At 44.2% G+C, this 22,737-nt stretch overlaps 1 protein-coding gene across 1 annotated transcript in view; it reads left to right on the top strand.

The window, feature by feature from the left end:
- Positions 1-22,737, top strand: part of LOC137625964 (uncharacterized) — a 365,639-nt gene that overhangs the window by 289,897 nt on the left and 53,005 nt on the right. Inside the window, exons 12-13 of the mRNA XM_068357031.1 lie at positions 16,483-16,725; positions 17,602-17,733. Of these exons, the coding sequence (XP_068213132.1) occupies positions 16,483-16,725; positions 17,602-17,733 (375 nt within the window). The remainder of the gene's footprint in view (positions 1-16,482; positions 16,726-17,601; positions 17,734-22,737) is intronic.

Raw genomic sequence — 22,737 nt, 5'->3', positions numbered from 1 at the left:
TGCCTTCCTCTCCAGACAGCTGTAGGAGCCAGACTCAAGACCTTCTGGCAAGCTTGGGAGAGCAGAGGCGCAGACGCTCAGTCTGTGAAGTGGCTAAGGGAGGGATACAGAATTCCGTTCTGCCGCAATCCCCCTCTAGCTACATCTCCCATCAACCTCTCTCCCAACTACAAGGAGAAGGACAAGAGGCTAGCGTTGCAACAAGAGGTGTCGCTCTTGCTACAAAAGGAAGCAGTGGTCATAGTCCGGGATCATCAATCCCCGGGCTTTTACAACCGTCTCTTCCTGGTAGCCAAGAAGACAGGAGGTTGGAGACCGGTGCTGGACGTCAGTGCTCTCAATGCTTTTGTCACCAAGCAGACGTTCACGATGGAGACGACGAAGTCGGTCCTAGCAGCGGTCAGGCAGGAGGACTGGATGGTCTCGTTAGACCTGAAAGACGCATACTTTCACGTCCCCATCCATCCAGACTCCCAACCTTTCCTGAGATTCGTCTTTGGAAAGGTTGTGTACCAGTTCCAAGCCCTGTGCTTTGGCCTAAGCACGGCACCTCTTGTGTTTACCAGACTGATGAGGAATATTGCGAAATTCCTTCACTTGGCAGACATCAGAGCCTCCCTCTATTTAGACGACTGGCTTTTAAGAGCTCCCACAAGTCGTCGCTGTCTGGAGAATCTCAGATGGACTATGGATCTGACCAAGGAACTGGGCCTCCTGGTCAATTTAGAGAAGTCCCAGCTCGTCCCATCCCAGACCATTGTCTACCTGGGTATGGAGATTCAGAGTCGAGCTTTTCGGGCTTTTCCGTCGGCCCCAAGGATCAACCAAGCCCTAGAATGCATCCAGAGCATGCTGAGAAGGAACCGATGCTCAGTCAGGCAGTGGATGAGTCTAACAGGGACACTATCATCGCTAGCCCTGTTCATCGAGTTAGGGAGACTCCACCTCCGCCCCCTTCAGTATCATCTAGCTGCTCACTGGATAAAGGACATGACGCTAGAGACGGTCTCAGTTCCTGTTTCCGAAGAGATGAGGTCTACTCTAACGTGGTGGAAGAACAGCATTCTTCTCAAGGAAGGTCTACCTTTGGCTGTTCAGACCCCCGACCACCGTCTCTTCTCGGACGCATCAGACACGGGCTGGGGTGCGACTTTGGACGGACAGGAATGCTCGGGAACATGGAATCAGGAGCAAAGGACACTTCACATCAATTGCAAGGAGTTGTTGGCGGTTCATCTGGCCTTGATACACTTCAAGTCCCTTCAGCTAAACAAGGTGGTGGAGGTGAACTCCGACAACACCACAGCCTTGGCTTACATCTCCAAGCAGGGAGGGACTCATTCGAGGAAGTTGTTCGAGATCGCAAGGGACCTCCTCATCTGGTCAAAAGATCGAAAGCTCACGCTGGTAACGAGGTTCATTCAGGGCGATATGAATGTCATGGCAGATCCCCTCAGCCGGAAGGGTCAGGTCATCCCCACAGAGTGGACCCTTCACAAGAATGTTTGCAGCAGACTTTGGGCCCTGTGGGGTCAGCCAACCATAGATCTGTTCGCTACCTCGATGACCAAGAGGCTCCCGTTGTATTGTTCTCCGATTCCAGACCCAGCAGCAGTTCACGTGGATGCTTTTCTGCTGGATTGGTCCCATCTCGACCTGTATGCATTCCCGCCGTTCAAGATTGTCAACAGGGTACTTCAGAAGTTCGCCTCTCACAAAGGGACACGGCTGACGTTGGTTGCTCCCCTCTGGCCCGCGAGAGAATGGTTCACAGAGGTACTGCAATGGCTGGTCGACGTTCCCAGGACTCTTCCTCTAAGAGTGGACCTTCTACGTCAACCTCACGTAAAGAAGGTACACCCAAACCTCCACGCTCTTCGTCTGACTGCCTTCAGACTATCGAAAGACTCTCAAGAGCTAGAGGCTTTTCGAAGGAGGCAGCCAGAGCGATTGCCAGAGCAAGGAGGACATCCACTCTCAGAGTCTATCAGTCTAAGTGGGAAGTCTTCCGAAGCTGGTGCAAGGCCAATGCAGTTTCCTCAACCAGTACCACTGTAACCCTGATTGCTGACTTCCTGTTACATCTAAGGAACGTAAGATCCCTTTCAGCTCCTACTATCAAGGGTTACAGAAGTATGTTGGCAGCGGTTTTCCGCCACAGAGGCTTGGATCTTTCCACCAACAAAGATCTACAGGACCTCCTTAGGTCTTTTGAGACCTCAAAGGTACGTCGGTTGTCCACTCCAGGCTGGAATCTAGACGTGGTCCTAAGGTTCCTTATGTCATCAAGATTTGAACCTCTCCAATCAGCCTCTTTTAAGGACCTCACATTAAAAACTCTTTTCCTCGTGTGCTTGGCAACAGCTAAAAGAGTAAGTGAGATCCACGCCTTCAGCAGGAACATAGGTTTCACATCTGAAACGGCTATATGTTCCTTGCAGCTCGGTTTTTTGGCTAAAAACGAGCTTCCTTCACGTCCTTGGCCTAAGTCGTTCGAGATCCCAAGCCTGTCCAACTTGGTGGGGAACGAACTGGAGAGAGTACTTTGCCCAGTTAGAGCTCTTAGGTACTATCTAAGGTCAAAACCTTTACGAGGACAATCAGAAGCCTTATGGTGTGCTATCAAGAAGCCTTCTCTACCAATGTCTAAGAACGCAGTTTCTTACTACATCAGGCTTCTGATTAGAGAAGCTCATTCTCATCTGAAGGAAGAAGACCTTGCTTTGCTGAAGGTAAGGACACATGAAGTGAGAGCTGTGGCTACTTCAGTGGCCTTCAAACAGAACCGTTCTCTGCAGAGTGTTATGGATGCAACCTATTGGAGAAGCAAGTCAGTGTTCGCATCATTCTATCTCAAAGATGTCCAGTCTCTTTACGAGAACTGCTACACCCTGGGACCATTCGTAGCAGCGAGTGCAGTAGTAGGTGAGGGCTCAGCCACTACATTCCCATAATCCCATAACCTTTTTAACCTTTCTCTTGAATATGAATACTTTTTATTGTTGTTTTTGGGTTGTACGGTCGGCTAAGAAGCCTTCCGCATCCTTGTTGATTTGGCGGGTGGTCAATTCTTTCTTGAGAAGCGCCTAGGTTAGAGGTTGTGATGAGGTCCTTTAGTATGGGTTGCAGCCCTTTATACTTCAGCACCTAAGAGTCGTTCAGCATCCTAAGAGGACCGCTACGCTCAGTAAGGAAGACGTACTTAATAAAGGCAGAGTAATGGTTCAAGTCGACTTCCTTACCAGGTACTTATTTATTTTATGTTATTTTGAATAACTAATAAAATGAAATACGGGATACTTAGCTTCTTTGTTAACATGTATGCTGGTCTCCACCCACCACCCTGGGTGTGAATCAGCTACATGATCATCGGGTAAGATTAATATTGAAAAATGTTATTTTCATTAGTAAAATAAATTTTTGAATATACTTACCCGATGATCATGAATTAAAGAACCCGCCCTTCCTCCCCATAGAGAACCAGTGGACCGAGGAGAAAATTGAGTTCTTGTTGACAAGAAGTACTTGAGTACCTGACCACAGATGGCGCTGTTGAAGTACACCCCCACCTGGATAGCGATCGCTGGCGTATCCCGACCGTAGATTTCTGTCGGGCAACGGAGTTGACAGCTACATGATCATCGGTTAAGTATATTCAAAAATTTATTTTACTAATGAAAATAACATTTTAGAAAGTTGTTCAGCTTCAGGTTTGGTTATGAATAGATTTGATGTATTGGGCTGTAGCATTCCCAATACAGTAATACCTCTGAGATCAAACGCCCCAGAACTCGAACAATTCGGTAATCAAAATATTTTTTTACTGGAGATTGAACAAAATTTCAGCGAATGAACAACTTGAAAGAAACCCTATTGGTTTAAATGCTTAGTTAAAGTGATCGATACATCCGTAACAGGCAACTGATCCAGTTCTTGTGATCCAGTTTTTGTGTAGATCTTGCCCAGTTCAAACTCCAAAAAATTCTTCTGTTGATGCATTTTTAGTTTCCTTTATTTAAGTGTTTAGTGGTTATTCACACAAAATAGCTCCTAAGATGTGTAATAGTAGTGGTGATAAGAAAAAACGGAAGGGTTTGAGAACCATTATAAAACTAAGAAAGTAGATAATTGAAAAGGCAGAAAGAGGTGTCCGTATGACGGACATTTCCAAAATGTATGGTACATTATACAGAATTCCATTATCTGCTTGATTTTGAAAATGAAACGAGACATCAAAGAAGCTAATGTAGCAAAACGAGTGTCATCTCTGTCTAAGCAAAGAACTAGACCATCAAAGAAATTATGCCCCCTGTGGCCGCGGGGCATAACAACAATTAGAAAAGCACCAACGTATCCCTGCATGTCTTAAGAGGCGACTCAAAGGTACGGGGCGAGGGGACTGGGAATCCCCTCTCTTGAATAGTTACTTCCTGTCAGATATCAAAGAAGAGCTGGGGCGAGAGTGATTGCTCCCCACTCTCTAGTTTTAGGGTGTCTGAATGTCATGATGTCATAGTACAATAGAGAGTAAAAGATGTGAGATTGGAAGTATGTTATGGAATAGAAGGATGGATATATTGCCCTTGTGGGAGACAAAGAAAAAAGGGAAGGGTGAAGTGATAGGTATAGTGTCTTGGATTGAAAATGGAAGAACAAGAGAAGGTGTGGCTTTATTACTGAGTGAATGGATGACGGGTAAAGTAGTGGAATGGAAGGAGGTATCATCTAGGCTAATGTGAGTAAGGGTTAGGTTGGGCAGGGAATTTTGGGCTTTTGTTAGTGTGTATTGGCCAGGTTGTGAGAAAAGTGAGGAAGAGCAACCTAAATTTTGGAGTGAATTAACTAGGTGTGTAGAAGGAATTATGTACTTGTGATTGATGACTTGAATGCCAGAAAGGGTGCTGGAGAGGTGAAAGGTGTCATTGGGAAGTGTGGCACACCTGCTGAAAATGAGAGTTGTGAAAGGCTGCTAATTATGTGTGTTGAACAAGATCTAATGATAAGTTGTATTTTTTTATCAAAGAGAAATATATAAATAAATATACTGTACATGGGTAAGAGTGGAAAATGGAAGAATGGTAGAAAGGGCATCAAGGGATTATGGGTTAACAACAAGAAGGATGTTTGAAAGATTGAAAGATGTGCATGTGTTTATGGGTATGGATAATGGTATGTGATCATTTTTTGGTTGAAGGAAAATGAGTTGTAGCAAAAGAATGGGGAGATAAAGTGTGGGATATAAAAGGGAGGTAGTGAAGGTTGAAGAGTGGAAAAAACCTAAAGGCAAGAGTGAATATCAAGAAAGGGTGGAAGTGGCATATGGCAGGGTGAAAATGAGAGAAACTGGTGATCTGGAGAAGGAATGAAAGTTAGTAAAAGAAAATCTTGTTGAACCTTCAAGTGATGTGTGTGGCTAGAGGATTGCTGGAGGCAGCATGAGAAATGGTAGTGAATGGTAGGATGAAGGAATGAAGATGAAAGTGGAAGAGAATAAGAGGGCATTTGAAGAATGACTGCAGAGTAATAGAGTGTTGAGAAGTATGAAAGATATAGAAAGAAACATGAAAGTGGCATGCAAGGTAGCTGAGGCAAAGAGGTCAGTTGACTGGAGTGGGGTCAGGTATTGTGTGGTTAGTATGGAGAGAATAAGAAGTTTTGGAAAGAAGTGAAGAGAGTAAGAAAGGGTGGCTCGAAAAATAAAGAGACCTGTGAAAGATGAAAATGGGAGGTTTTTGAAAGGAGATGAGGCAAGGAAAAGGTGGGCTGAATATTTTGAAAGGTTGCTGAATGTTGAGGGTAAAGGGGAGGCACATGTAATTGCAATTGCTGTTGCAGGGTGTAGGTGCTAGTGATTGGAGATTAGAATGAGAGAGAGATTACAAGAGGAAATGAAGAGAGCACCAAATGAAACGAGAGCAGGAAAAACACTTGGTATGGATGGTATGAGGGCTGAGATGATGGGTGACTACTTGAATGGTTGGTGAGATTGGATTGTTTAATATATGTTTTATGTTGTAAATGGTACCAGTGGACTGGGTGTGCGCATATACTGTTCCGTTATACAAAGGTAAGGGAGGTGTGCATGAGTCTTGTAATTCTAGGGGTATTAGTTTGTTAAGTGTGGTTGGGAAAGTTTATGATAGTGTTCATTAATAGGATTAAGGATAAAACAAGGGATGAATTCTTAGAAGTGCAGGGGTTTTAGGAGAGGTAGAGGATGGATGGATCAGATTTTTACTGTTTGGCAGATATGTGAGAAATATTTAGCAAAAGGTAAGGAGGTGTATGTTGTATTTATGGATCTGGAGAAAGGTTATGATAGACTTGGTAAGGAAGCAATGTGGAATGTGATGAGATTATATGGAATTCATGGAAGTTTGTTTAATGCAGTGAATTGTTTATACATAGGTAGAAAAGATCATATTAGGATAGGAAATGAAGTGAGATATTGGTTTCTGGTGAGAGTGGGGCTTAGACAGGGTTGTGTGATGTAACCATGGTTGTTCATTTTGTTTGATGGTGAAGTTGTAAGAGAGATAAATGCTCAAGTGCTTGGTTGAACATTGAAACTGATAGATGAGTGATCATGAGTGGGAGGTGAATCAATTGTTGTTTGTGGATGATACTGTATTGGTTGCAGACTTGGAGGAGAAGCTGGGTCAATTAGTGACAGATTAGAAGGGTGTGTGACAGAAGGAAATGGAGAGTTATTGTGGGTAAGAGTGAGGTTATGAGATACACGAGAAGCGAGAAGGGAAGGTGGTGCTAGATTGAATGTTTTATTGAATGGAGTTACTTGAGGAAGTAAATCTGTCTAAACAATTGGGGCCTGTTATTGCTGCAAATGGTGGAGTAGAAGCAGATGCACATCAGAGAGGGATTGAAGGATGTAAAGTGTTGGGGGCAGTGAAGGGATTGGTAAAGAATAGAGGGTTAAGAATGAATATATAAAGAGAGTTTTGTATGAGAAAGTGATTGTACCAACTGTCTATATATGGATGAGAATTGTGGAGAATGAAAGTGACGAAGAGATGGAAATTGAATGTGTTTAAGATGAAGTGTCTTAGGAGTATGACTAGTGTATCTCGAGTAGATAGGGTTAGGAATGAAGTAGTAAAGAATGAGTGTAAGAGAGGAATTAGCAGATAGAGTGGGCACGAATGTGTTACGGGTGTTTGGCCATGTAGGGAGAATGGAAAGTGGCTGTTTGTTGAAGAAGGTGATGATAGCAAGAGTTGATGGAAGAAGTACTAGAGGGAGGCCTAGATTTGGGTGGAGGGATGGAATGCAGAAAGCTCTGAATGATAGGAGGGTAGATGTGAGAGATGCAAAAGTGTTTGCTATAAATAGGAATGAATGGAGAGCGATTGTGACGCAGTTCCGATGGGCCCTGCTGCTTCCTCCGGTTGTCTTGGTGACCACTGAGGTAGCGGTAGTAGAGGATTCAGCATATGAAGCTTCATTGTGGTGGATAACAGGGGAGGGTGGGCTGTGGCACCATAGGAGTACCAACCAAACTTTGCTGAGTCCCTCGTCAGGCTGGGAGGAACAAAGAGAAGTAAAACACCCTTTTGTTCTTTTTTTATGTTGGCTACCTCCAAAAATTGGGGGAAGTGCATTGGTAGATAGATACATTGATAAAAAAAAATGTCAGGTAATGGTATTCCAGAGACAATCATGTGTGAGGGTGAACCAAATATAGCACATTTGTTAAACATTAGAACCTCCCAAAAAGTGATCTTGCAGATTCAAGTGAATTTTTTGTTAGCTGATGCAGGTTTCATAAATTTGAAAAGAGAAGTTGTATTCTTAGTGTTGTAAGGCATAACAAAGCAGCTTCTGAGAAATATGTTGGGGAATATAAAAGTTATGTAATTGTGAACAGCGATTGTCCCCAGTAAGTTTTAAAATGTGACAAAACTGGTCTCTTTTGTAAAAGAATACCAAAGAGGATTTTCATCGTCCAAAAAGAGAAGGCCTTGCTTGGGTATGGTCCTATGAAATAAAGGCTACCTTTGTTACTGTCGGGAAATTCTAGTGGGGACTTTGAACCCCCTACATTTTTTGCCATGAAGAACTTAATAAAGGGAACTCGTGGGTGATGTGGAAGTCCAACAGTAAATCCTGGAAAATTAGCCTGGTCTTCATAGAGTGGATGCACAGAGAGTTTGGACTTGTGTAAAAAATACCTCCAGGAGAAACAATCGCCATTTAAGGCTCTCATTGTCATGGGCAATGCATCTGCTCACCTCCAAAATTGGAGAATGAGTTGGCAGGGGAGTTTAACTTTACCCCTGTGAAGTTCCTGCTCTCCATTATGAATCCTTACATCCAGCCCATGAACCTACGGGTAATTTCTAACTTTCAAGAAACTGTCTATGAATGCACCTTTTAAAGGTATTTCAAAGTCATCTCTTATACACAATTGATAATTTTAGTTTTGAGCCAAGAATTTTTTTTCTTTGAGTAAGTCCATGACTTACAAGTAAATTTACAAGTAAATGAAGATGAGGTTGAGAAGTTGGAGGACCATGAAACAGCTCTGGAAACAGAGGAACTCCAACACTTTTATGATGAACAGTAACAGATAGCAAATAACATGTCTTCAAAGGAGGAGTAAGGGAAGTATCCCATGTCTATTTCAAACATAAGGGAAATGATAGAAAAATTGGCTGATGTACAGTGTTTGTTAAAAAAAAATACCATCTAGATAAGGCAATACCCAGCAGATTAAGTGATGTATTTGATAATGCTTTAAGTAATTTTAGAAACAACGTAAGAAAGAGGCAAATTTATGAAGGGAAACTCCCCATCCAAAGAACACTAACACCTCCTTCTCTTATCTCCACCACCTTCCTCTCTAGCCAACCACTCTTCATACTATAAGTAATGTGAGGTTCAATGTTAATTTTTTTTCCATAATTATTCATTAATCTGTTGAATATAATTTTTGGTATACTTTTATGCAGTGTTCTGTGTTTTTAAATATAAAACTTACCCGCTGGTTATATAAAAGAGCTGAAGTCCCTGACGCCAGGGCAGAAAATTCAAATCTCGCGCTATCGAAGATACGCCAGGTGTACCAACCGCACCCTAGCGGTAGAACAGGTGGAACTACACACCAACTCCAGTTCTTCTCTCTGCCGTCATAACTGACTGACATACAGAAGTTCGCTCTCGTGTTTTTACTCTCTTGGGAAGTTGTTTGGTGATGTACAACGTTCTTTTTTGAGTTTAAGCTATCGTTGTTTAATTTTCCTTGGTTCTTATCTTGAAATCTTTTTGTTTGAGATTTTCTTTATTGCCTTTTCCCTTACTTTTTGCTTGTCGGTCTCTCACGTTAGCTTTTAAAATGGCCGACTCCTCCCCTGCTCAGCGTAGGTGTGTTAGTGAGGGTTGTCGTACACGACTTCCTAAAGGATCTATTGATCCTCATTCTATTTGTGTAAAATGTAGGGGTAAATTTTGTTCATTAGATGATAGGTGTAATGAGTGTCTTTCTTTAACTAATGATGATTTTGTTACTTTCGATCGTTATGTTAGGAGATTAGAGAGAGATAGAGTTAGGCATAGTTCTTCCCGATCTGTGGATAGAACCTTACCTAATTTACCTGTTCCTAATCCTGTTCCTTCCCCTGTGGTGGTAGATCAGGAACCTACTATGAAGGACATGTTTACTGCTATTTTGTCTCTTGGTGAGAAAGTGGAGTCCTTAGCAGCCGATAGAAATACTATCTTTTCCGAGTTAAAGGTATTGAAAAACCGTGAGCCTATCGGAACTGTGGAAAGTGTTTCAGTGTCTGATGTGGTACCGAAGAATCGTGACTCTCTCGGTGTTGTGACAAGTGTTGATAATGTGTTTAGTGTTGCGGAAGGTGCGTCGACACGAGTGTCTGATGTGGTACCGAAGAATCGTGACTCGCTCGGTGTTGTGACAAGTGTTGATAATGTGTTTAGTGTTGCGGAGGGTGCGTCGGCACGATCTTGTCGTTCACCTAGCCTTAGACCTCTTTCGAGCTCTCGAACCCATGGGAGAAGTAATGTCGAACGGCTTAAGGGAACGAGAAGCATCATCAATCGTGCAGACGTCCCCTCGAACGTTCCTGTTGCCGTAGCTCAGGTCGTTCACCCTCATCGTAGGAAAGGTGAGGTTCATGCGTTATCCCCGTCTTCCGATGAAGGGTCGGGGAGTGAGATCTGGCGGCGAGCGTCGAGACCGCTTAAACGAACCCATGTTGATTCACAGCGTCGGGAATCACCTGTGCGTCCAGGATGTAGTTCGTGGGGTTCACCGGAACGTTTCCGTTCTCCCAGCACTTGCACTCCGGCCAAACGTTCAGATCACCGTGTTCGTGTGGATATGATTCCTTCCGATTCGGACCTTGTTACTATTCATGCACCTCCTCTTCCATCGGATTGGCTTTCTTCCCCCGAAATGCGTGGTGACATTGGTGCGAATCTTCCTTCTAGGAGCTCTGTTGATCCGAAATGGACTGCGCTTTTGTCTATGAAGGAACAACTCTCGTCGTTGATGGATTCTTATCAACCAGGTGTTGGCGTTGTGTCTGGGCGTTCGATGTCAGACCAGTTATCGCACAAACGTTCGATGGTATCTGGTCTTGACGAGTTATCACTTAGACGGTCTCCCATTCACAGTGTTCAACGCCAGGTTGATTTTGATGAGTCGCGTCAGAGAGTTTTGGTTGACCAGTTTGCGTATTCTGGTCGCGGGGAAGAGCATCGGCGTCGACAAGTGGACGAGACGCGGCAACAATTTGAAGTAGTGGATCGTCCGCGGCAACAACTTTTGGACGCGTCGCGTCAAAACATTGGTTTACAGCGGCGACATCCTGACTACTTTGATCGTTCGCAGCAACAGTCCTCGGACTTTACGCGACCTCGCGGCGATCTTCAACAGTTACCTTCTGATTTCAAGCGTTCTTCTGTTTAACAACAGTCGGATTCTAAGCGGTCTAAACAGTTGTTGGTTGAGGATGATCGTCTACATGTCCGTGTTTCGCATCAATCTACTTCTACTTCTCCCCATCAAATTGACACAGATGTTGGCCTTGACAGGCAGTCCCATCCAGACGTTGTTCCTTCGGTTCAGGCTGCGGCTGTTACTGCACTGCCAGAAGACGAACCAGAGGAAAAGTCGGATGAGGATAATCCTATTGAGGAAGTCTCTGAGAATGAGGAGGAGAAGCATTATCAGCATGCTGTGGACCTTCGCAAGTTTATGCTTATTCTGACTGGAATTTTCCCGGATTCTTTTACCCCTGTGGCCCCTCGTTCTCCGCCTTCTGAATTCATCTTAGGTAAAGCTACTAAGGTTCCAGTTTACACCAAGATGGTTCTTTCTCGATCCTCTAAGCGGGCCTTGAAGTTAATGGGTTCTTGGTTGGACTCCAAGAAATCTTTTGGCAAGACGGCCTTTGCCTTTCCTCCCGCTAGGTTAGCCTCTAAATCTAGTGTGTGGTATGAGACTGGTGAAGTGTTGGGCTTGAGTTTTCCTTTTTCTGCACAAGGGGATTTTTCAAGTTTGGTAGATGCTTCTCGTCGTCTTGCCTTAAGGAAGACGAAGATTTGGTGGTCCATTCCAGAGTTCGACCATTTGCTTAAAGGTCTTTTCAGGGCCTTCGAAGTTTTTAATTTTTTGGACTGGGCTTTGGGGGCTTTGAGTAAGAGGGTCTCTGATATGACGGAAACGGACACTAGTGGTTTGGTTCATTTGATGTCCTGCTTGGACAAAGGTGTGAGGGATGGCTCCAACGAACTTGCTGCCTTGTTTACAGCTGGAATTCTCAAGAAAAGGGCCACGATGTGCTCTTTCCTCTCCGCAGGAGTGTCTCCCTATCAGAAAACGGGCCTTCTTTTCGCACCTTTGTCTAATTCATTATTTCCTCAGGAATTGGTGGGCGAGGTGGCTACTGCTCTCACTCAGAAGGCCACACATGACTTAGTTACTCATTCGACTAGGAAAGTTTTGCCTCCGTCATTCTCCTCTCGTAAACCTAAGGAATCTTCTTCTGGGTTTCGACCTCAGTCCTTTCGTGGGAAGCCCTCTGGAAGAGGCTCTTTTAAACCAGAAGGAAGGAAACCTAGAGGCAGAGGGGGCAAGTCCGGCCGAGGTAAAGTCTGACTGCTCTCTCCTTCAGACAGCAGTGGGGGCCAGGTTGACTCACTTTTGGGAGGCTTGGGAGAGGAATGGAGCGGACCCCTGGTCCGTCCAGGTGTTAAAGGAAGGCTACAAGATCCCCTTCCTGACCAATCCTCCTTTAGTCACAGATCCAGTGGATCTTTCGCCCAAATACAGAGAGGGTCCCAAGAAACAAGCCATGCTTCTACAGACGTCTCTTTTATTAGAGAAACAAGCAATAGAGGAAGTGCAGGATGTTACGTCTCCGGGGTTTTACAACCGCCTTTTTCTAGTACCCAAGAGTTCCGGGGGGTGGAGACCGGTTCTGGACGTAAGTGTGCTCAATGGTTACGTCCAAAACTCGACGTTCACTATGGAGACTCAGAAAACAGTTCTGGCAGCTGTGAGGAAGGACGATTGGATGGTCTCTTTAGATCTTCAGGATGCCTATTTCCACCTTCCGATTCATCCCAGCTGCAGACGTTATCTGAGGTTCATGGACGGAAACAAGGTCTTCCAGTTCAGGGCTCTTTGTTTCGGACTCTGCACGGCTCCTCTATTGTTCACCAAGATCATGCTGAACGTGGCAAGCATGCTGCATTCGAGGGGAATCAGGGCCTCTCTATATCTGGACGATTGGCTGATAAGAGCCTCCTCAGCCGATTGTTGTTTGAAGGACCTCAAGATGACTTTGGATCTCTCCAGAGAACTGGGTCTCCTGGTGAGCTCGGAAAAATCACAACTCATTCCATCCCAGGAGATTCTTTATTTGGGGATGGAGATTCACAGTCGGAGTTTTCGGGCTTTTCCGTCGTCGGTGAGAATCCAAGCAGCCCTCCTAAAAGTACAAACGTTCCTGAAGAGAGATCTTTGCTCCGTCAGAGATTGGATGAGTCTTCTGGGGACTCTCTCGTCGTTAGAGAAGTTCGTGACCCTGGGGAAGTTGTTCTTGCGTCCTCTTCAGTTTCATCTCAACCGCCATTGGAAGAAAGGGGACAGCCTCGACAGGGATTGCATTCCCATCTCGACTTCCATCAAGTCTCATCTTCAATGGTGGAACAACGAGCCCAGACTGAAAGAAGGCTTGTCTTTACTTCAGAGGAACCCAAACCTCGTGTTGTGTTGCGACGCCTCCAACTCGGGGTGGGGAGCCACTCTAGAGAAGCAGGAACTTTCGGGGACTTGGACGGTGGAGCAAACCTCTCTCCACATCAATCAAAAAGAGCTTTTAGCTATTCATCTGGCTCTCATCGGCTTCGAAAAGCAGATCAGGGGCAAGGTAGTCCAAGTCAATTCGGACAGCACGACAGCTCTGGCCTATATTGCGAAACAAGGCGGGACCCACTCTTGGCCTCTGTTCGAGATTGCAAGACTGCTCCTCATCTGGGCGGAGGAAAGGAAGGTGACTCTTTTGACGCGGTTCATCCAGGGGGTCAACAATGTGAGCGCAGACAGACTCAGCAGGAAAGGTCAGGTTCTCTCCACAGAATGGATTCTGCACCCGGACATCTGCAAGAGTCTGTGGCGGTTATGGGGTCGACCTCTCGTGGATCTCTTTGCCACCGCGAAGACCAAACGGCTAGAATGTTACTGCTCTCCGGTTCCAGACCCCGAAGCTTTACACATAGACGCTTTTCTGATGAACTGGTCTCACATGGAGGGTTATGCTTTCCCTCCGTTCAAGATCCTTTACAAAGTGATTCAGAAGTTCTTTTCACACGAGGAGACCAGAATGACACTGATAGCTCCGTTCTGGCCGTCAAGGAGCTGGTTTCCAGAGGTACTGGAATGGATGGTGGATGTCCCGAGAAGCCTTCCCATGAGACCCGATCTTCTCAGACAACCTCACTTGGCCCGAAATCATCAAAACCTCCGAGCTCTACGTCTGACTGCCTTCAGACTATCGAAAAACTCGCTAGAGCTAGAGGATTTTCGAAGAAGGCAGCCAAGGCAATTGCAAGGGCAAGAAGGTCTTCAACCATCAAGGTGTATCAGTCCAAGTGGGAGTTGTTCAGGGAATGGTGTAGAACTAACGCGATTTCCTCTTCCAGTACATCGCTTTCCCAAATAGCAGATTTTTTCTTAGACCTTAAAGTTAAGCATAACTTCTCGTCATCGACTATTAAAGGTTACAGGAGTATGTTGGCGACGGTTTTTCGACACAGGAACCTAGACCTTTCTGATAATAAAGATCTACGAGATTTACTTAGGTCTTTTGATACGACCAAGAAGATTCAAACAGCTCCCATCGCCTGGAATTTGGAAGTTGTCCTTAAATTTCTCATGAGTGACAGATTTGAGCCTTTACACTCGGCTTCATTTAAGGACTTAACCTTGAAAACCCTTTTTCTAGTTACCCTCGCCACTGCGAAAAGAGTTAGTGAAGTTCACGCTTTAAGCAAGAACATTGGTTTTCGGAATGGGAAAGCCATTTGTTCTTTGCAACTGGGGTTCCTGGCCAAGAACGAAAACCCTTCTCGACCATGGCCCAAATCCTTCGAGATTTCTAACCTTTCTGATTTGGCTGGCGGTGAATTGGAAAGGGTTCTCTGTCCAGTTAGAGCTCTACGGTTTTATGTGGACAGAACTAAGAATCTGAGAGGTAACTCAGACGCTCTGTGGTGTGCAGTCCGGAAACCCTCGATGCCCATGTCCAAGAATGCCTTGTCTTTTTTCGTTAGATTGTTGATTCGAGAAGCTCATGCTCAGTGTGATGAGTCGGATCAGAGGCTCCTCAAAGTCAAGACACATGAAGTCAGAGCGGTAGCGACTTCAGTGGCCTTTAAACAGAACCGTTCTCTGCAAAGTCTGATGGATACAACATTTTGGAGAAGTAAGTCTGTTTTTGCATCCCATTATTTGAAGAATGTTCAGACTCGCTATGAGGACTTTTTTACGTTGGGTCCTTTTATAGCGGCTAATGCGATAGTAGGTGAATGATCTACCACTACGTTCCCTTTTTTCCTAATACCCCTTTTCTATCTCTTGGAACTCGTTTGTTATGGTTGTTTGTGGAGATTGGGCGTCAGTCTTCCGCAATCTTTGATTTGGCTAGGTGGTCAATTTGTTCCTTGAGTGCACCCGGAACATGGGTATTGGTTGAGGTCCTGTCATGTTATAGGTGTTTGTACCGTTTGACAGCTCCTAGAGATTTTCAGCCCGAGTGGATTACTGGATCTCTTAAGGATAGCGGACGAAATGAGGCAGAGTATCATTGCTGTCAGCTTCCTTATCAGGTGAGAACTGCTTAAGTTTATTGTATGTAACCCTTAAGTGAATTTTCTATATGTAGCTGTCTCTGACCCGCCACCAAGGGGTGTCAATCAGCTCTTTTATATAACCAGCGGGTAAGTTTTATATTTAAAAATGATATTTTCATAAAATAAATTTTTGAATATACTTACCCGCTGGTTATATAAATTTAACACCCTCCCTCCTCCCCTCTAGAGACTACCTATGGTATGGCTATGAGGCATGGAAGAACTGGAGTTGGTGTGTAGTTCCACCTGTTCTACCGCTAGGGTGCGGTTGGTACACCTGGCGTATCTTCGATAGCGCGAGATTTGAATTTTCTGCCCTGGCGTCAGGGACTTCAGCTCTTTTATATAACCAGCGGGTAAGTATATTCAAAAATTTATTTTATTATGAAAATATCATTTTGATGATGTAAACATTGTGTGAGAATGGCCCATAACAATAACATCCTGGGGTAGGGAACAAATTATTGCTATTTAGATTCATTCTTATGGGGAAAAATCATTCATTGCTTGAACATTTTGATGTATGAACACCTTTGGAATGAATTATGTTCGATCTCCGAGGTATCACAGTATAACTTCCTGGTATGCAAAATCTATACTGTTTTGGAACATAATTTTCAATCTCAGGAATCACAGTATAACTTCCTTTAATGCAAAATTATACTGTTTTAGAACAAATGATTTTCAGTCCTTGAGGTATCATAGTATAATTTCCTGTTATGCAAAATTCACCCTATTTTAGAACAAATCATGTTCAGTTTCTGAGGTATCATAGTATAACTTCCTGTTATACAAAATCTACCCTATTTTAGAAAAAAATGATGTTCAGTTTCTGAGTTATGACAGTATAACTTCTGGTTATGCAAATTTTACACTGTTATAGAACAAATGATGTTTAATCTCTGAGGTATCACTGTATATCTTCTTGTTATGTAAAATCTACACTGTTTTAGAAAAAAATGATTGCTCAATCTCTGAGGTATCACTGTATAACTTCCTGGTTTGCAAAATATTTGTTGATTATCCATTATTGATGATTTGAATCAAGTTGAATGCTCCATGCGTAGTATTTCTTTTCCACAGATGAATGGCTATGCAGTACTTGCTTATCTAAAACTGAGACAAAGGAGATCTTAGAGACCCCAGACCTAATATGGGAGTATCATCGAGGCTTACTGTGGTATTGTCTCTTTTTTACTGTGGCTCAGTCAGCTGAAGCGCAGGGTAATGGATGGTTGTTACACGCTGTATGGAAAGTTTGTATGCCGATATTTGAAAGCCGTGGTCATGTGCAGTACTTGCAACAAGGGTATTCTTACCTCTCAGGTATGCTGTTTGATGTTTTTTCACTTGTTTTAAGGTTATGCAAAAATGTCCTTATTCTTGTTTGAGGAATATACTTATTGGAACCAACATCAATTTTATTTAGAGAGGCTTATAATAGAATTTTTTACAGCACATAAATTTTTATAGTGAATCTTATCAGTAGGTCATATTGCTGATGTCTCGAACATTTGTACTAAAGTGAAAAGCATTCCATGTCAACTTGTAGAGATTTCATTTACTTTCTGTGTATCAGTACCATATATGTTGTACATATCAAACAGACTTACAGTATACCGTATACAGTAAAACCTTATTTCAAGCCCATTTATAAAAAAAACCATGTTCAACTAGATCTTGACTTCAGTAGTCAGTGGGGAGGGGGTTCATTCTGAATGCCAGGTGAGTTAGAAATACATTTTGATATTAATCCAATTTTATTGTGAACCTCCCTTGTGTTCATATTGCTCGATTCCCCACTCTGACTGAAGTTTGATGGTGAAGGAAACAGATCGGAATCCTTCAACTTACAAACATTCTGAGATTCGAACACTAATCCTATCGAAATCATAAATCTCAGATATTGTGTCAAAAGTTTATAATGAAATACTCTAATAAAACATTATACAGTTTAATTTAATGCAGTAGGGAAAACAACATTTGCAAAAAGAAACCCGAGTACTTGTTGACTTTCTTAGCAGAAAATCGTAGGTGTGAGCTAGGTGAAGCCTACGAAAGGAAAAATTTAACAAAATTCAATTTACAAACAAATTTTTGTACTTATAAATTCTAAATAATGCTGAAAAATTTTAGGGTTTCATCTTAATTTCTGGTTAACTAATGCATCAGCATACATACAACAAATAGTTCATCTTTCAGCGGTTGCGGGGCGCATTCCTCGCGTGGCAGCTCATGATGCAGTTCATAATCGAACTGTGAATCTCAAGGGTGGTAGCAACAACAACATGAGTTGGGATCGGGCGATAGAAGCATTTAATCAAGAACTCTTAAGTAAGTATACTTGATTTTCCTGTCTGATTCAATAAGGAGAAGGTGACAAAACATTAATGATGAGGATTGATGGTAACTCTAAGTATCCTTGATGAACTTGGACAGTACCTGTAGTATGAATTTAGGATATATGCTTTGTATATTTATAGTTCTCAACATTATTCTCTAGCTACTTATTTTGGAATTCATTATGCCACACATTGTCTTGTACAGTAATTAAATTTAGGATAATTTTTTTATAGATATTTTTGGTAACAAATTAAGAAATACAGTATATTGAAAAAATAAGATATGCAAGTATTTCTCACTTAGTAACGTACAGTAATTAGTTAACAACTGCTCGAAGTTACAATGGCCTCTATGACATTCAATATTTAAGTTTTACAACGATCTTGCAAATTTTCTATAGAAACTGTGCGTGATGTTAAGTTTTTTGCTAATGATATTTTCTGTGTACCATACCATTTTTGGGCTCAAGCCATGTCGTCCTGATGGAAGTTCCTAAAGGGTAGCTTCCTTGGGTATATATAACTACGGTGATATTCCCAGAGAATTTACCTTAAGGTACCCAGAATTCTAACTCCTGGAGCGAATATCCCTAATAAAGAACCAGGGATATCGCGAAATATCAGAGGACGTATTCTTGACACGCCACATAGCAATCTGCACCCCGAACAGAGTTAACACTTCGAAGGGGTCAATTGGCAAGAAAACGAAAACGAGAAAGAAAGGAGAGCCGCTCGCAAGGTATCTCTCCTCTCCCGTTTCGTAAGCGTGCATTGCGCTGCTCACGGCGCTATCTGTATTCCTTTTTGCGTAGCTCAACAACTCGATGTTTTTTCCCTGTGTTTCTCGCAATTCTTGGATTATTTCAACTTATAATGCTTTCTCCAACTTCTTCTGCTCCTGATAAGTTGAGTATTATTTCTTTTATGTATAAATGTAAGCTCTTGGTAATTTTAAAAGTGATTTGATAGTGATATCGTTGTTACAAGAGCTGTTGCCTACCGGAGGCGTCCTGGACGCTGTCGCTCGCTAGGTATGAGTTATTTAGTTAGCCAGAGCGACGTTCCTGGCTGTTTTGCTTTAATAATTTTAGCTGTTTAGCGTTACATAGGATTTCTTTATATGATGCTTTTAGTATTTTTGTTTTGGCGAAGGATTTGCCGATTCTGGCCTACGCTAGACCTTGTAGCCTAGTCGTTTGGCCCTAGTACTTTCCTGCATGATATTCAGATTTCCGAGTGTTTTAAAATTTTATTGAAGCTTTAGGCAGTTTTATACATTTAAGATTATGTTGATTTCTTCCAAGATAGTATACGAGTGAGTTTCGGTGATTTAGGTAATCGATTCTCTTTGCGCCTAGGCTAGTTATCTATGGGGCCTTAGTATACTTTCTCACACTCCCCGGTTGCTCTCTTCTCTTCCGAGAAGGTGTGCAATCCCTTTCCCTCTGTTTAAGCCTTGGGCTTAACCTTAATGGTTTATCTGAATTGACTTTAAATACAACTATATTAGGGTGTTTCTGTTCCTTCCTGTTTCCAGTAAGTCTGGCTTCAGGGAGGGGGCAGGACATCAGAGTTCTTAGTCTGAGTCTGTTTATGTCTAGTTTGTGGTTGAGATTCCCTCGCTAGGCTGACAACAGACATAGGAGGCTTAGTCTCCTTAGTTCACTTTCGAAGGTTTCTGTACGAGATGATTCCTTCTTCTTGTGATCTAGCAGACTAGTCCTGTGTTGTTGTTCTCGGTGTGGAGGATAAGATCCTCTTTTCTGTGAATAACAACGCCTTCCTTGCTTTGGTTCCGAGGGAGTTGGCAAGTATTGCTGGCCTCCCTCCTCGGATCTCCTCTAGGCTAAGATGAGTTTTCTTGGCTGCGGGTGATTCATTATTAGAGCAAGGTTGGCAGGACCCTCTTCTCCCTTTCCCCCTCTTTCCTTTGTGATGGCCTAGCCATTGCATTCGTGTCCGTCATTCTACATCTGTACCTAGCATAGGTTAGGATGTGGGGTTGACTCAGTCCCTTGCCGGCCGGCAAGGGTCTTCTGCTTTGAGGGCTGCCCAGACCTCCCTTGGTCTCTCATCCATGTTTGTCTGTAGAGCCAGATGGCATTGGTCAGGAAGCCTGAAGTTATATTCTCCCCTTCCTTATGTGCACTCTTTTTGGTTGCCGGGTTATGAGGTAGTACAGTCTATTATCCCGGCATCCATTCTGTTTTTCTTCTAGTGTTGTACTCTAGCCCGGCTGCCGGCCTGAGTGGCCGGCAGCCGGGCAGTCGGAGTTCTCTGGTTCTCTTGCTGCCGGCCTGCATTGGTTGTATACCTTTGCCGGCCGGCTATATATCACACCATTGTCTGCTGGCCGCTACGATTGGTGGCCGGCAGCCGGGTGCTATCTTGTGTAGTTGCCGGCCGGCACATGCATTTGAACCAGCGTTCTTCCACCTTATAGTTCTTAAGTAGTATACTTTGGAACTAGTTAAGGTGTGTGCCGGCCGGCACATTACCTTCTATACTGTAGCCAGTATTTTTCAGTATAGTATATACTGTAGGGAGAAAACTATAGTATAGTATTTGTTACAACACTAAGTTTTTCTAACACTTTTGTGTTGTCTCGCACAACCCTTTGGTGTAACCGTACAGATAAAGAAAGTGAGTTCTTTCTTGTCTACTATCCAGCATTTTAAAATCATTTTTTTGGGTGCGAGCTACACCTGTTTCCTCTGGAAATTATTCATTGGTTGCTCTAGAATAGATTAACCTTACAATTTTATTATCTGGAAGGTTGCAGCAATTGACTGTGCGGGAAATACAAGTGTGTGTCTTTCCTTTCTAGTTTAGTTGTGCTAAGCTATGTATATCCAGTGATACGTAGTTCACTTGATACTCATGAAATTTTTTTCGCTTTACAGGAGGACCTTCCGAAGTGTGGAAGCGTTTTCTGCAACGTCCGCAGCAAGAACTTCTGCGGACATGATTTGTGTAGGAGGCACGCAGCATGCGGTCTCCAAAGGTGATCTCCGGTATTGGGACCCGCAGGTATGTACTGTGTGCACAAACCTGATTACTGAGGCTTTTGATTCCCCTAAGACGGCGGAGTCAAGGGACGCAGCAAGGGAGAAGCTTCGTACCTGGGTAAGGGGCTTTCAGAAGAACACTTCTGGGCCCTATCTTCCAAGTGAGAAGATGAGGGCTTACCTTTCCCCCAGGGCGTCAGCTGATGCAGTGATTCCCCAGCCTCAAGTGGAGATACCAGTGGTTCAGATCCCTGTGGATTCTGAAGTCGCGGACGCCCTGCAGGACATCCAATTGGACGATAGGATGTCGGAGGTGTCCGAGCGTCTGGAAGATGACCTTCTGGCAGAAGACCAGGATGAAGAGCAGGCTCCAGACAATGAAGAGGAAGAGGTCGACGAGGTGTCGGCTACTCCGGTTCAGGCCCCTGAACCTATTCCCTCAACATCGTCCTCTCTCCCAGATGAGCTGGGAAAGACCCTTTCCTCCATCGTTGGAATGATCCAACAGATGCAGAGGGAAAATAATGAGAAGGCGGCTGCAATGGAGCTGGAGATGCGGAGACTTGCAGCATCACGTGGGCCCCAGAAGAAGCTCAGCCTGAAAGACCTTCCCTTGTGCTCAGATGTTAACCCTTGGAAGTATGCTGAGCACATGCCTATGACGACGGGAAAAATCGTCATTTCGGAGAAGTTGGGCTCAGTCCCCCTTGAGGAGGTGGAATTCTGGCCCAGCAAGGAGTCGTATCTGGACTGTTATGTCTGTCTAAGGAAGGAACCAGCCTCAAAGGAAGAAACAGAGCCGAAGGAGGTCATATTTTTGGACCACGCTAAGGCTCAAGCTTTATTGTCAAGCTCGATGAAAGAGAGGGGCTTCACAAACTCAAAGGTACCTGCTTTGAGTAAGAAGCACCCTTCCTTTGTGTCCTCTCCTTCTAGAGCCTTCCCCTTTATGCAGAAAGGGTTTACGGCTGTGCTGAAAGCAGTCGAGGCAGGTAAGCCATGCCCCTCCTTGGAGGAGTGTAAACCTCTGTCTTTGGCCCTACCCATGGACCACAAGGACTGGAAGGACGTCCATCTTACCTTCTCAGTTGGGAAGTTGGAGGCTGATATTGCCGGACGTCAGTTCGGTGAGAACCTCCCCAAGCTGTCTGACTTTCTTTTGCGAAGGGAGCTTGAGACAAAAGAAAGACTTGCTGCCTCAATGTCTCATCAAACAACTCTGGAGACAATGGCAAGTGACCCCAAGGTCCATGAGATGTTCATGGTAGTGGCTAAGACACACCTAGTCACAGTGACGAAGGACCTTTATAGCTTCGTCAAAGCTAGGAGGGCTTGTAGGGAGTTCGTGTTCGCCTCGGCTGCGGTGAGGCACGAGCCAAGGAAGCTAATCTCCTCCAACATTTGGGGCAAAGATCTCTTCCCTGGTGAAGCGGTCAAGGAGGTTGTAGATAAGGCCGCCACGGAGAATAGAAACCTTCTCCAGAAGTGGGGCCTATCCCTCAAGAGAAAGTCTTCCCCGGATGAGGGTCCCCAACCAAAGAGGAAGACTAAGAAGACTAGGCTACCCTCTCGGCCAGCCAAGTCATTCAGACAGCAGCAGCAACAGCAATTTCCTATGCCTACAGTGCCCCAGATGGTGGCACAAACCCCGACCACGTACCAGTGGGTACCCCAAGCCATGTCGACGCAGTCTCCGGCATTTAACCCAGCGTTCGAAGGGCAGTCAACTACCTTTCGAGCGAAGCCTAGAGGAGCAGCCAGAGGTTCGTCTAGACGCCCCTTAAGGGGGAGGGGATTCAGGGGTGGTCGCGGTCAAGGAGGCAAGGCCTCAGGGCAACAGCAGTCAAAGTGAGATGATACCGGTAGGAGGGAGACTTCAGAATTTTCGGGATCGGTGGACCTTCGATCCCTGGGCCCACAGCCTACTCAAGAATGGACTGGGTTGGAGCTGGTACAGCACTCCATCCCCGTGCCCTCGATTTTTCCAA

Source organism: Palaemon carinicauda, chromosome 33, assembly GCF_036898095.1.
Source record: "Palaemon carinicauda isolate YSFRI2023 chromosome 33, ASM3689809v2, whole genome shotgun sequence".
Classification (NCBI taxonomy): domain Eukaryota; kingdom Metazoa; phylum Arthropoda; class Malacostraca; order Decapoda; family Palaemonidae; genus Palaemon; species Palaemon carinicauda.
The sequence above is the reverse complement of the archived record's forward strand: the minus strand, read 5'-3'. Positions and strand labels throughout refer to the sequence as shown.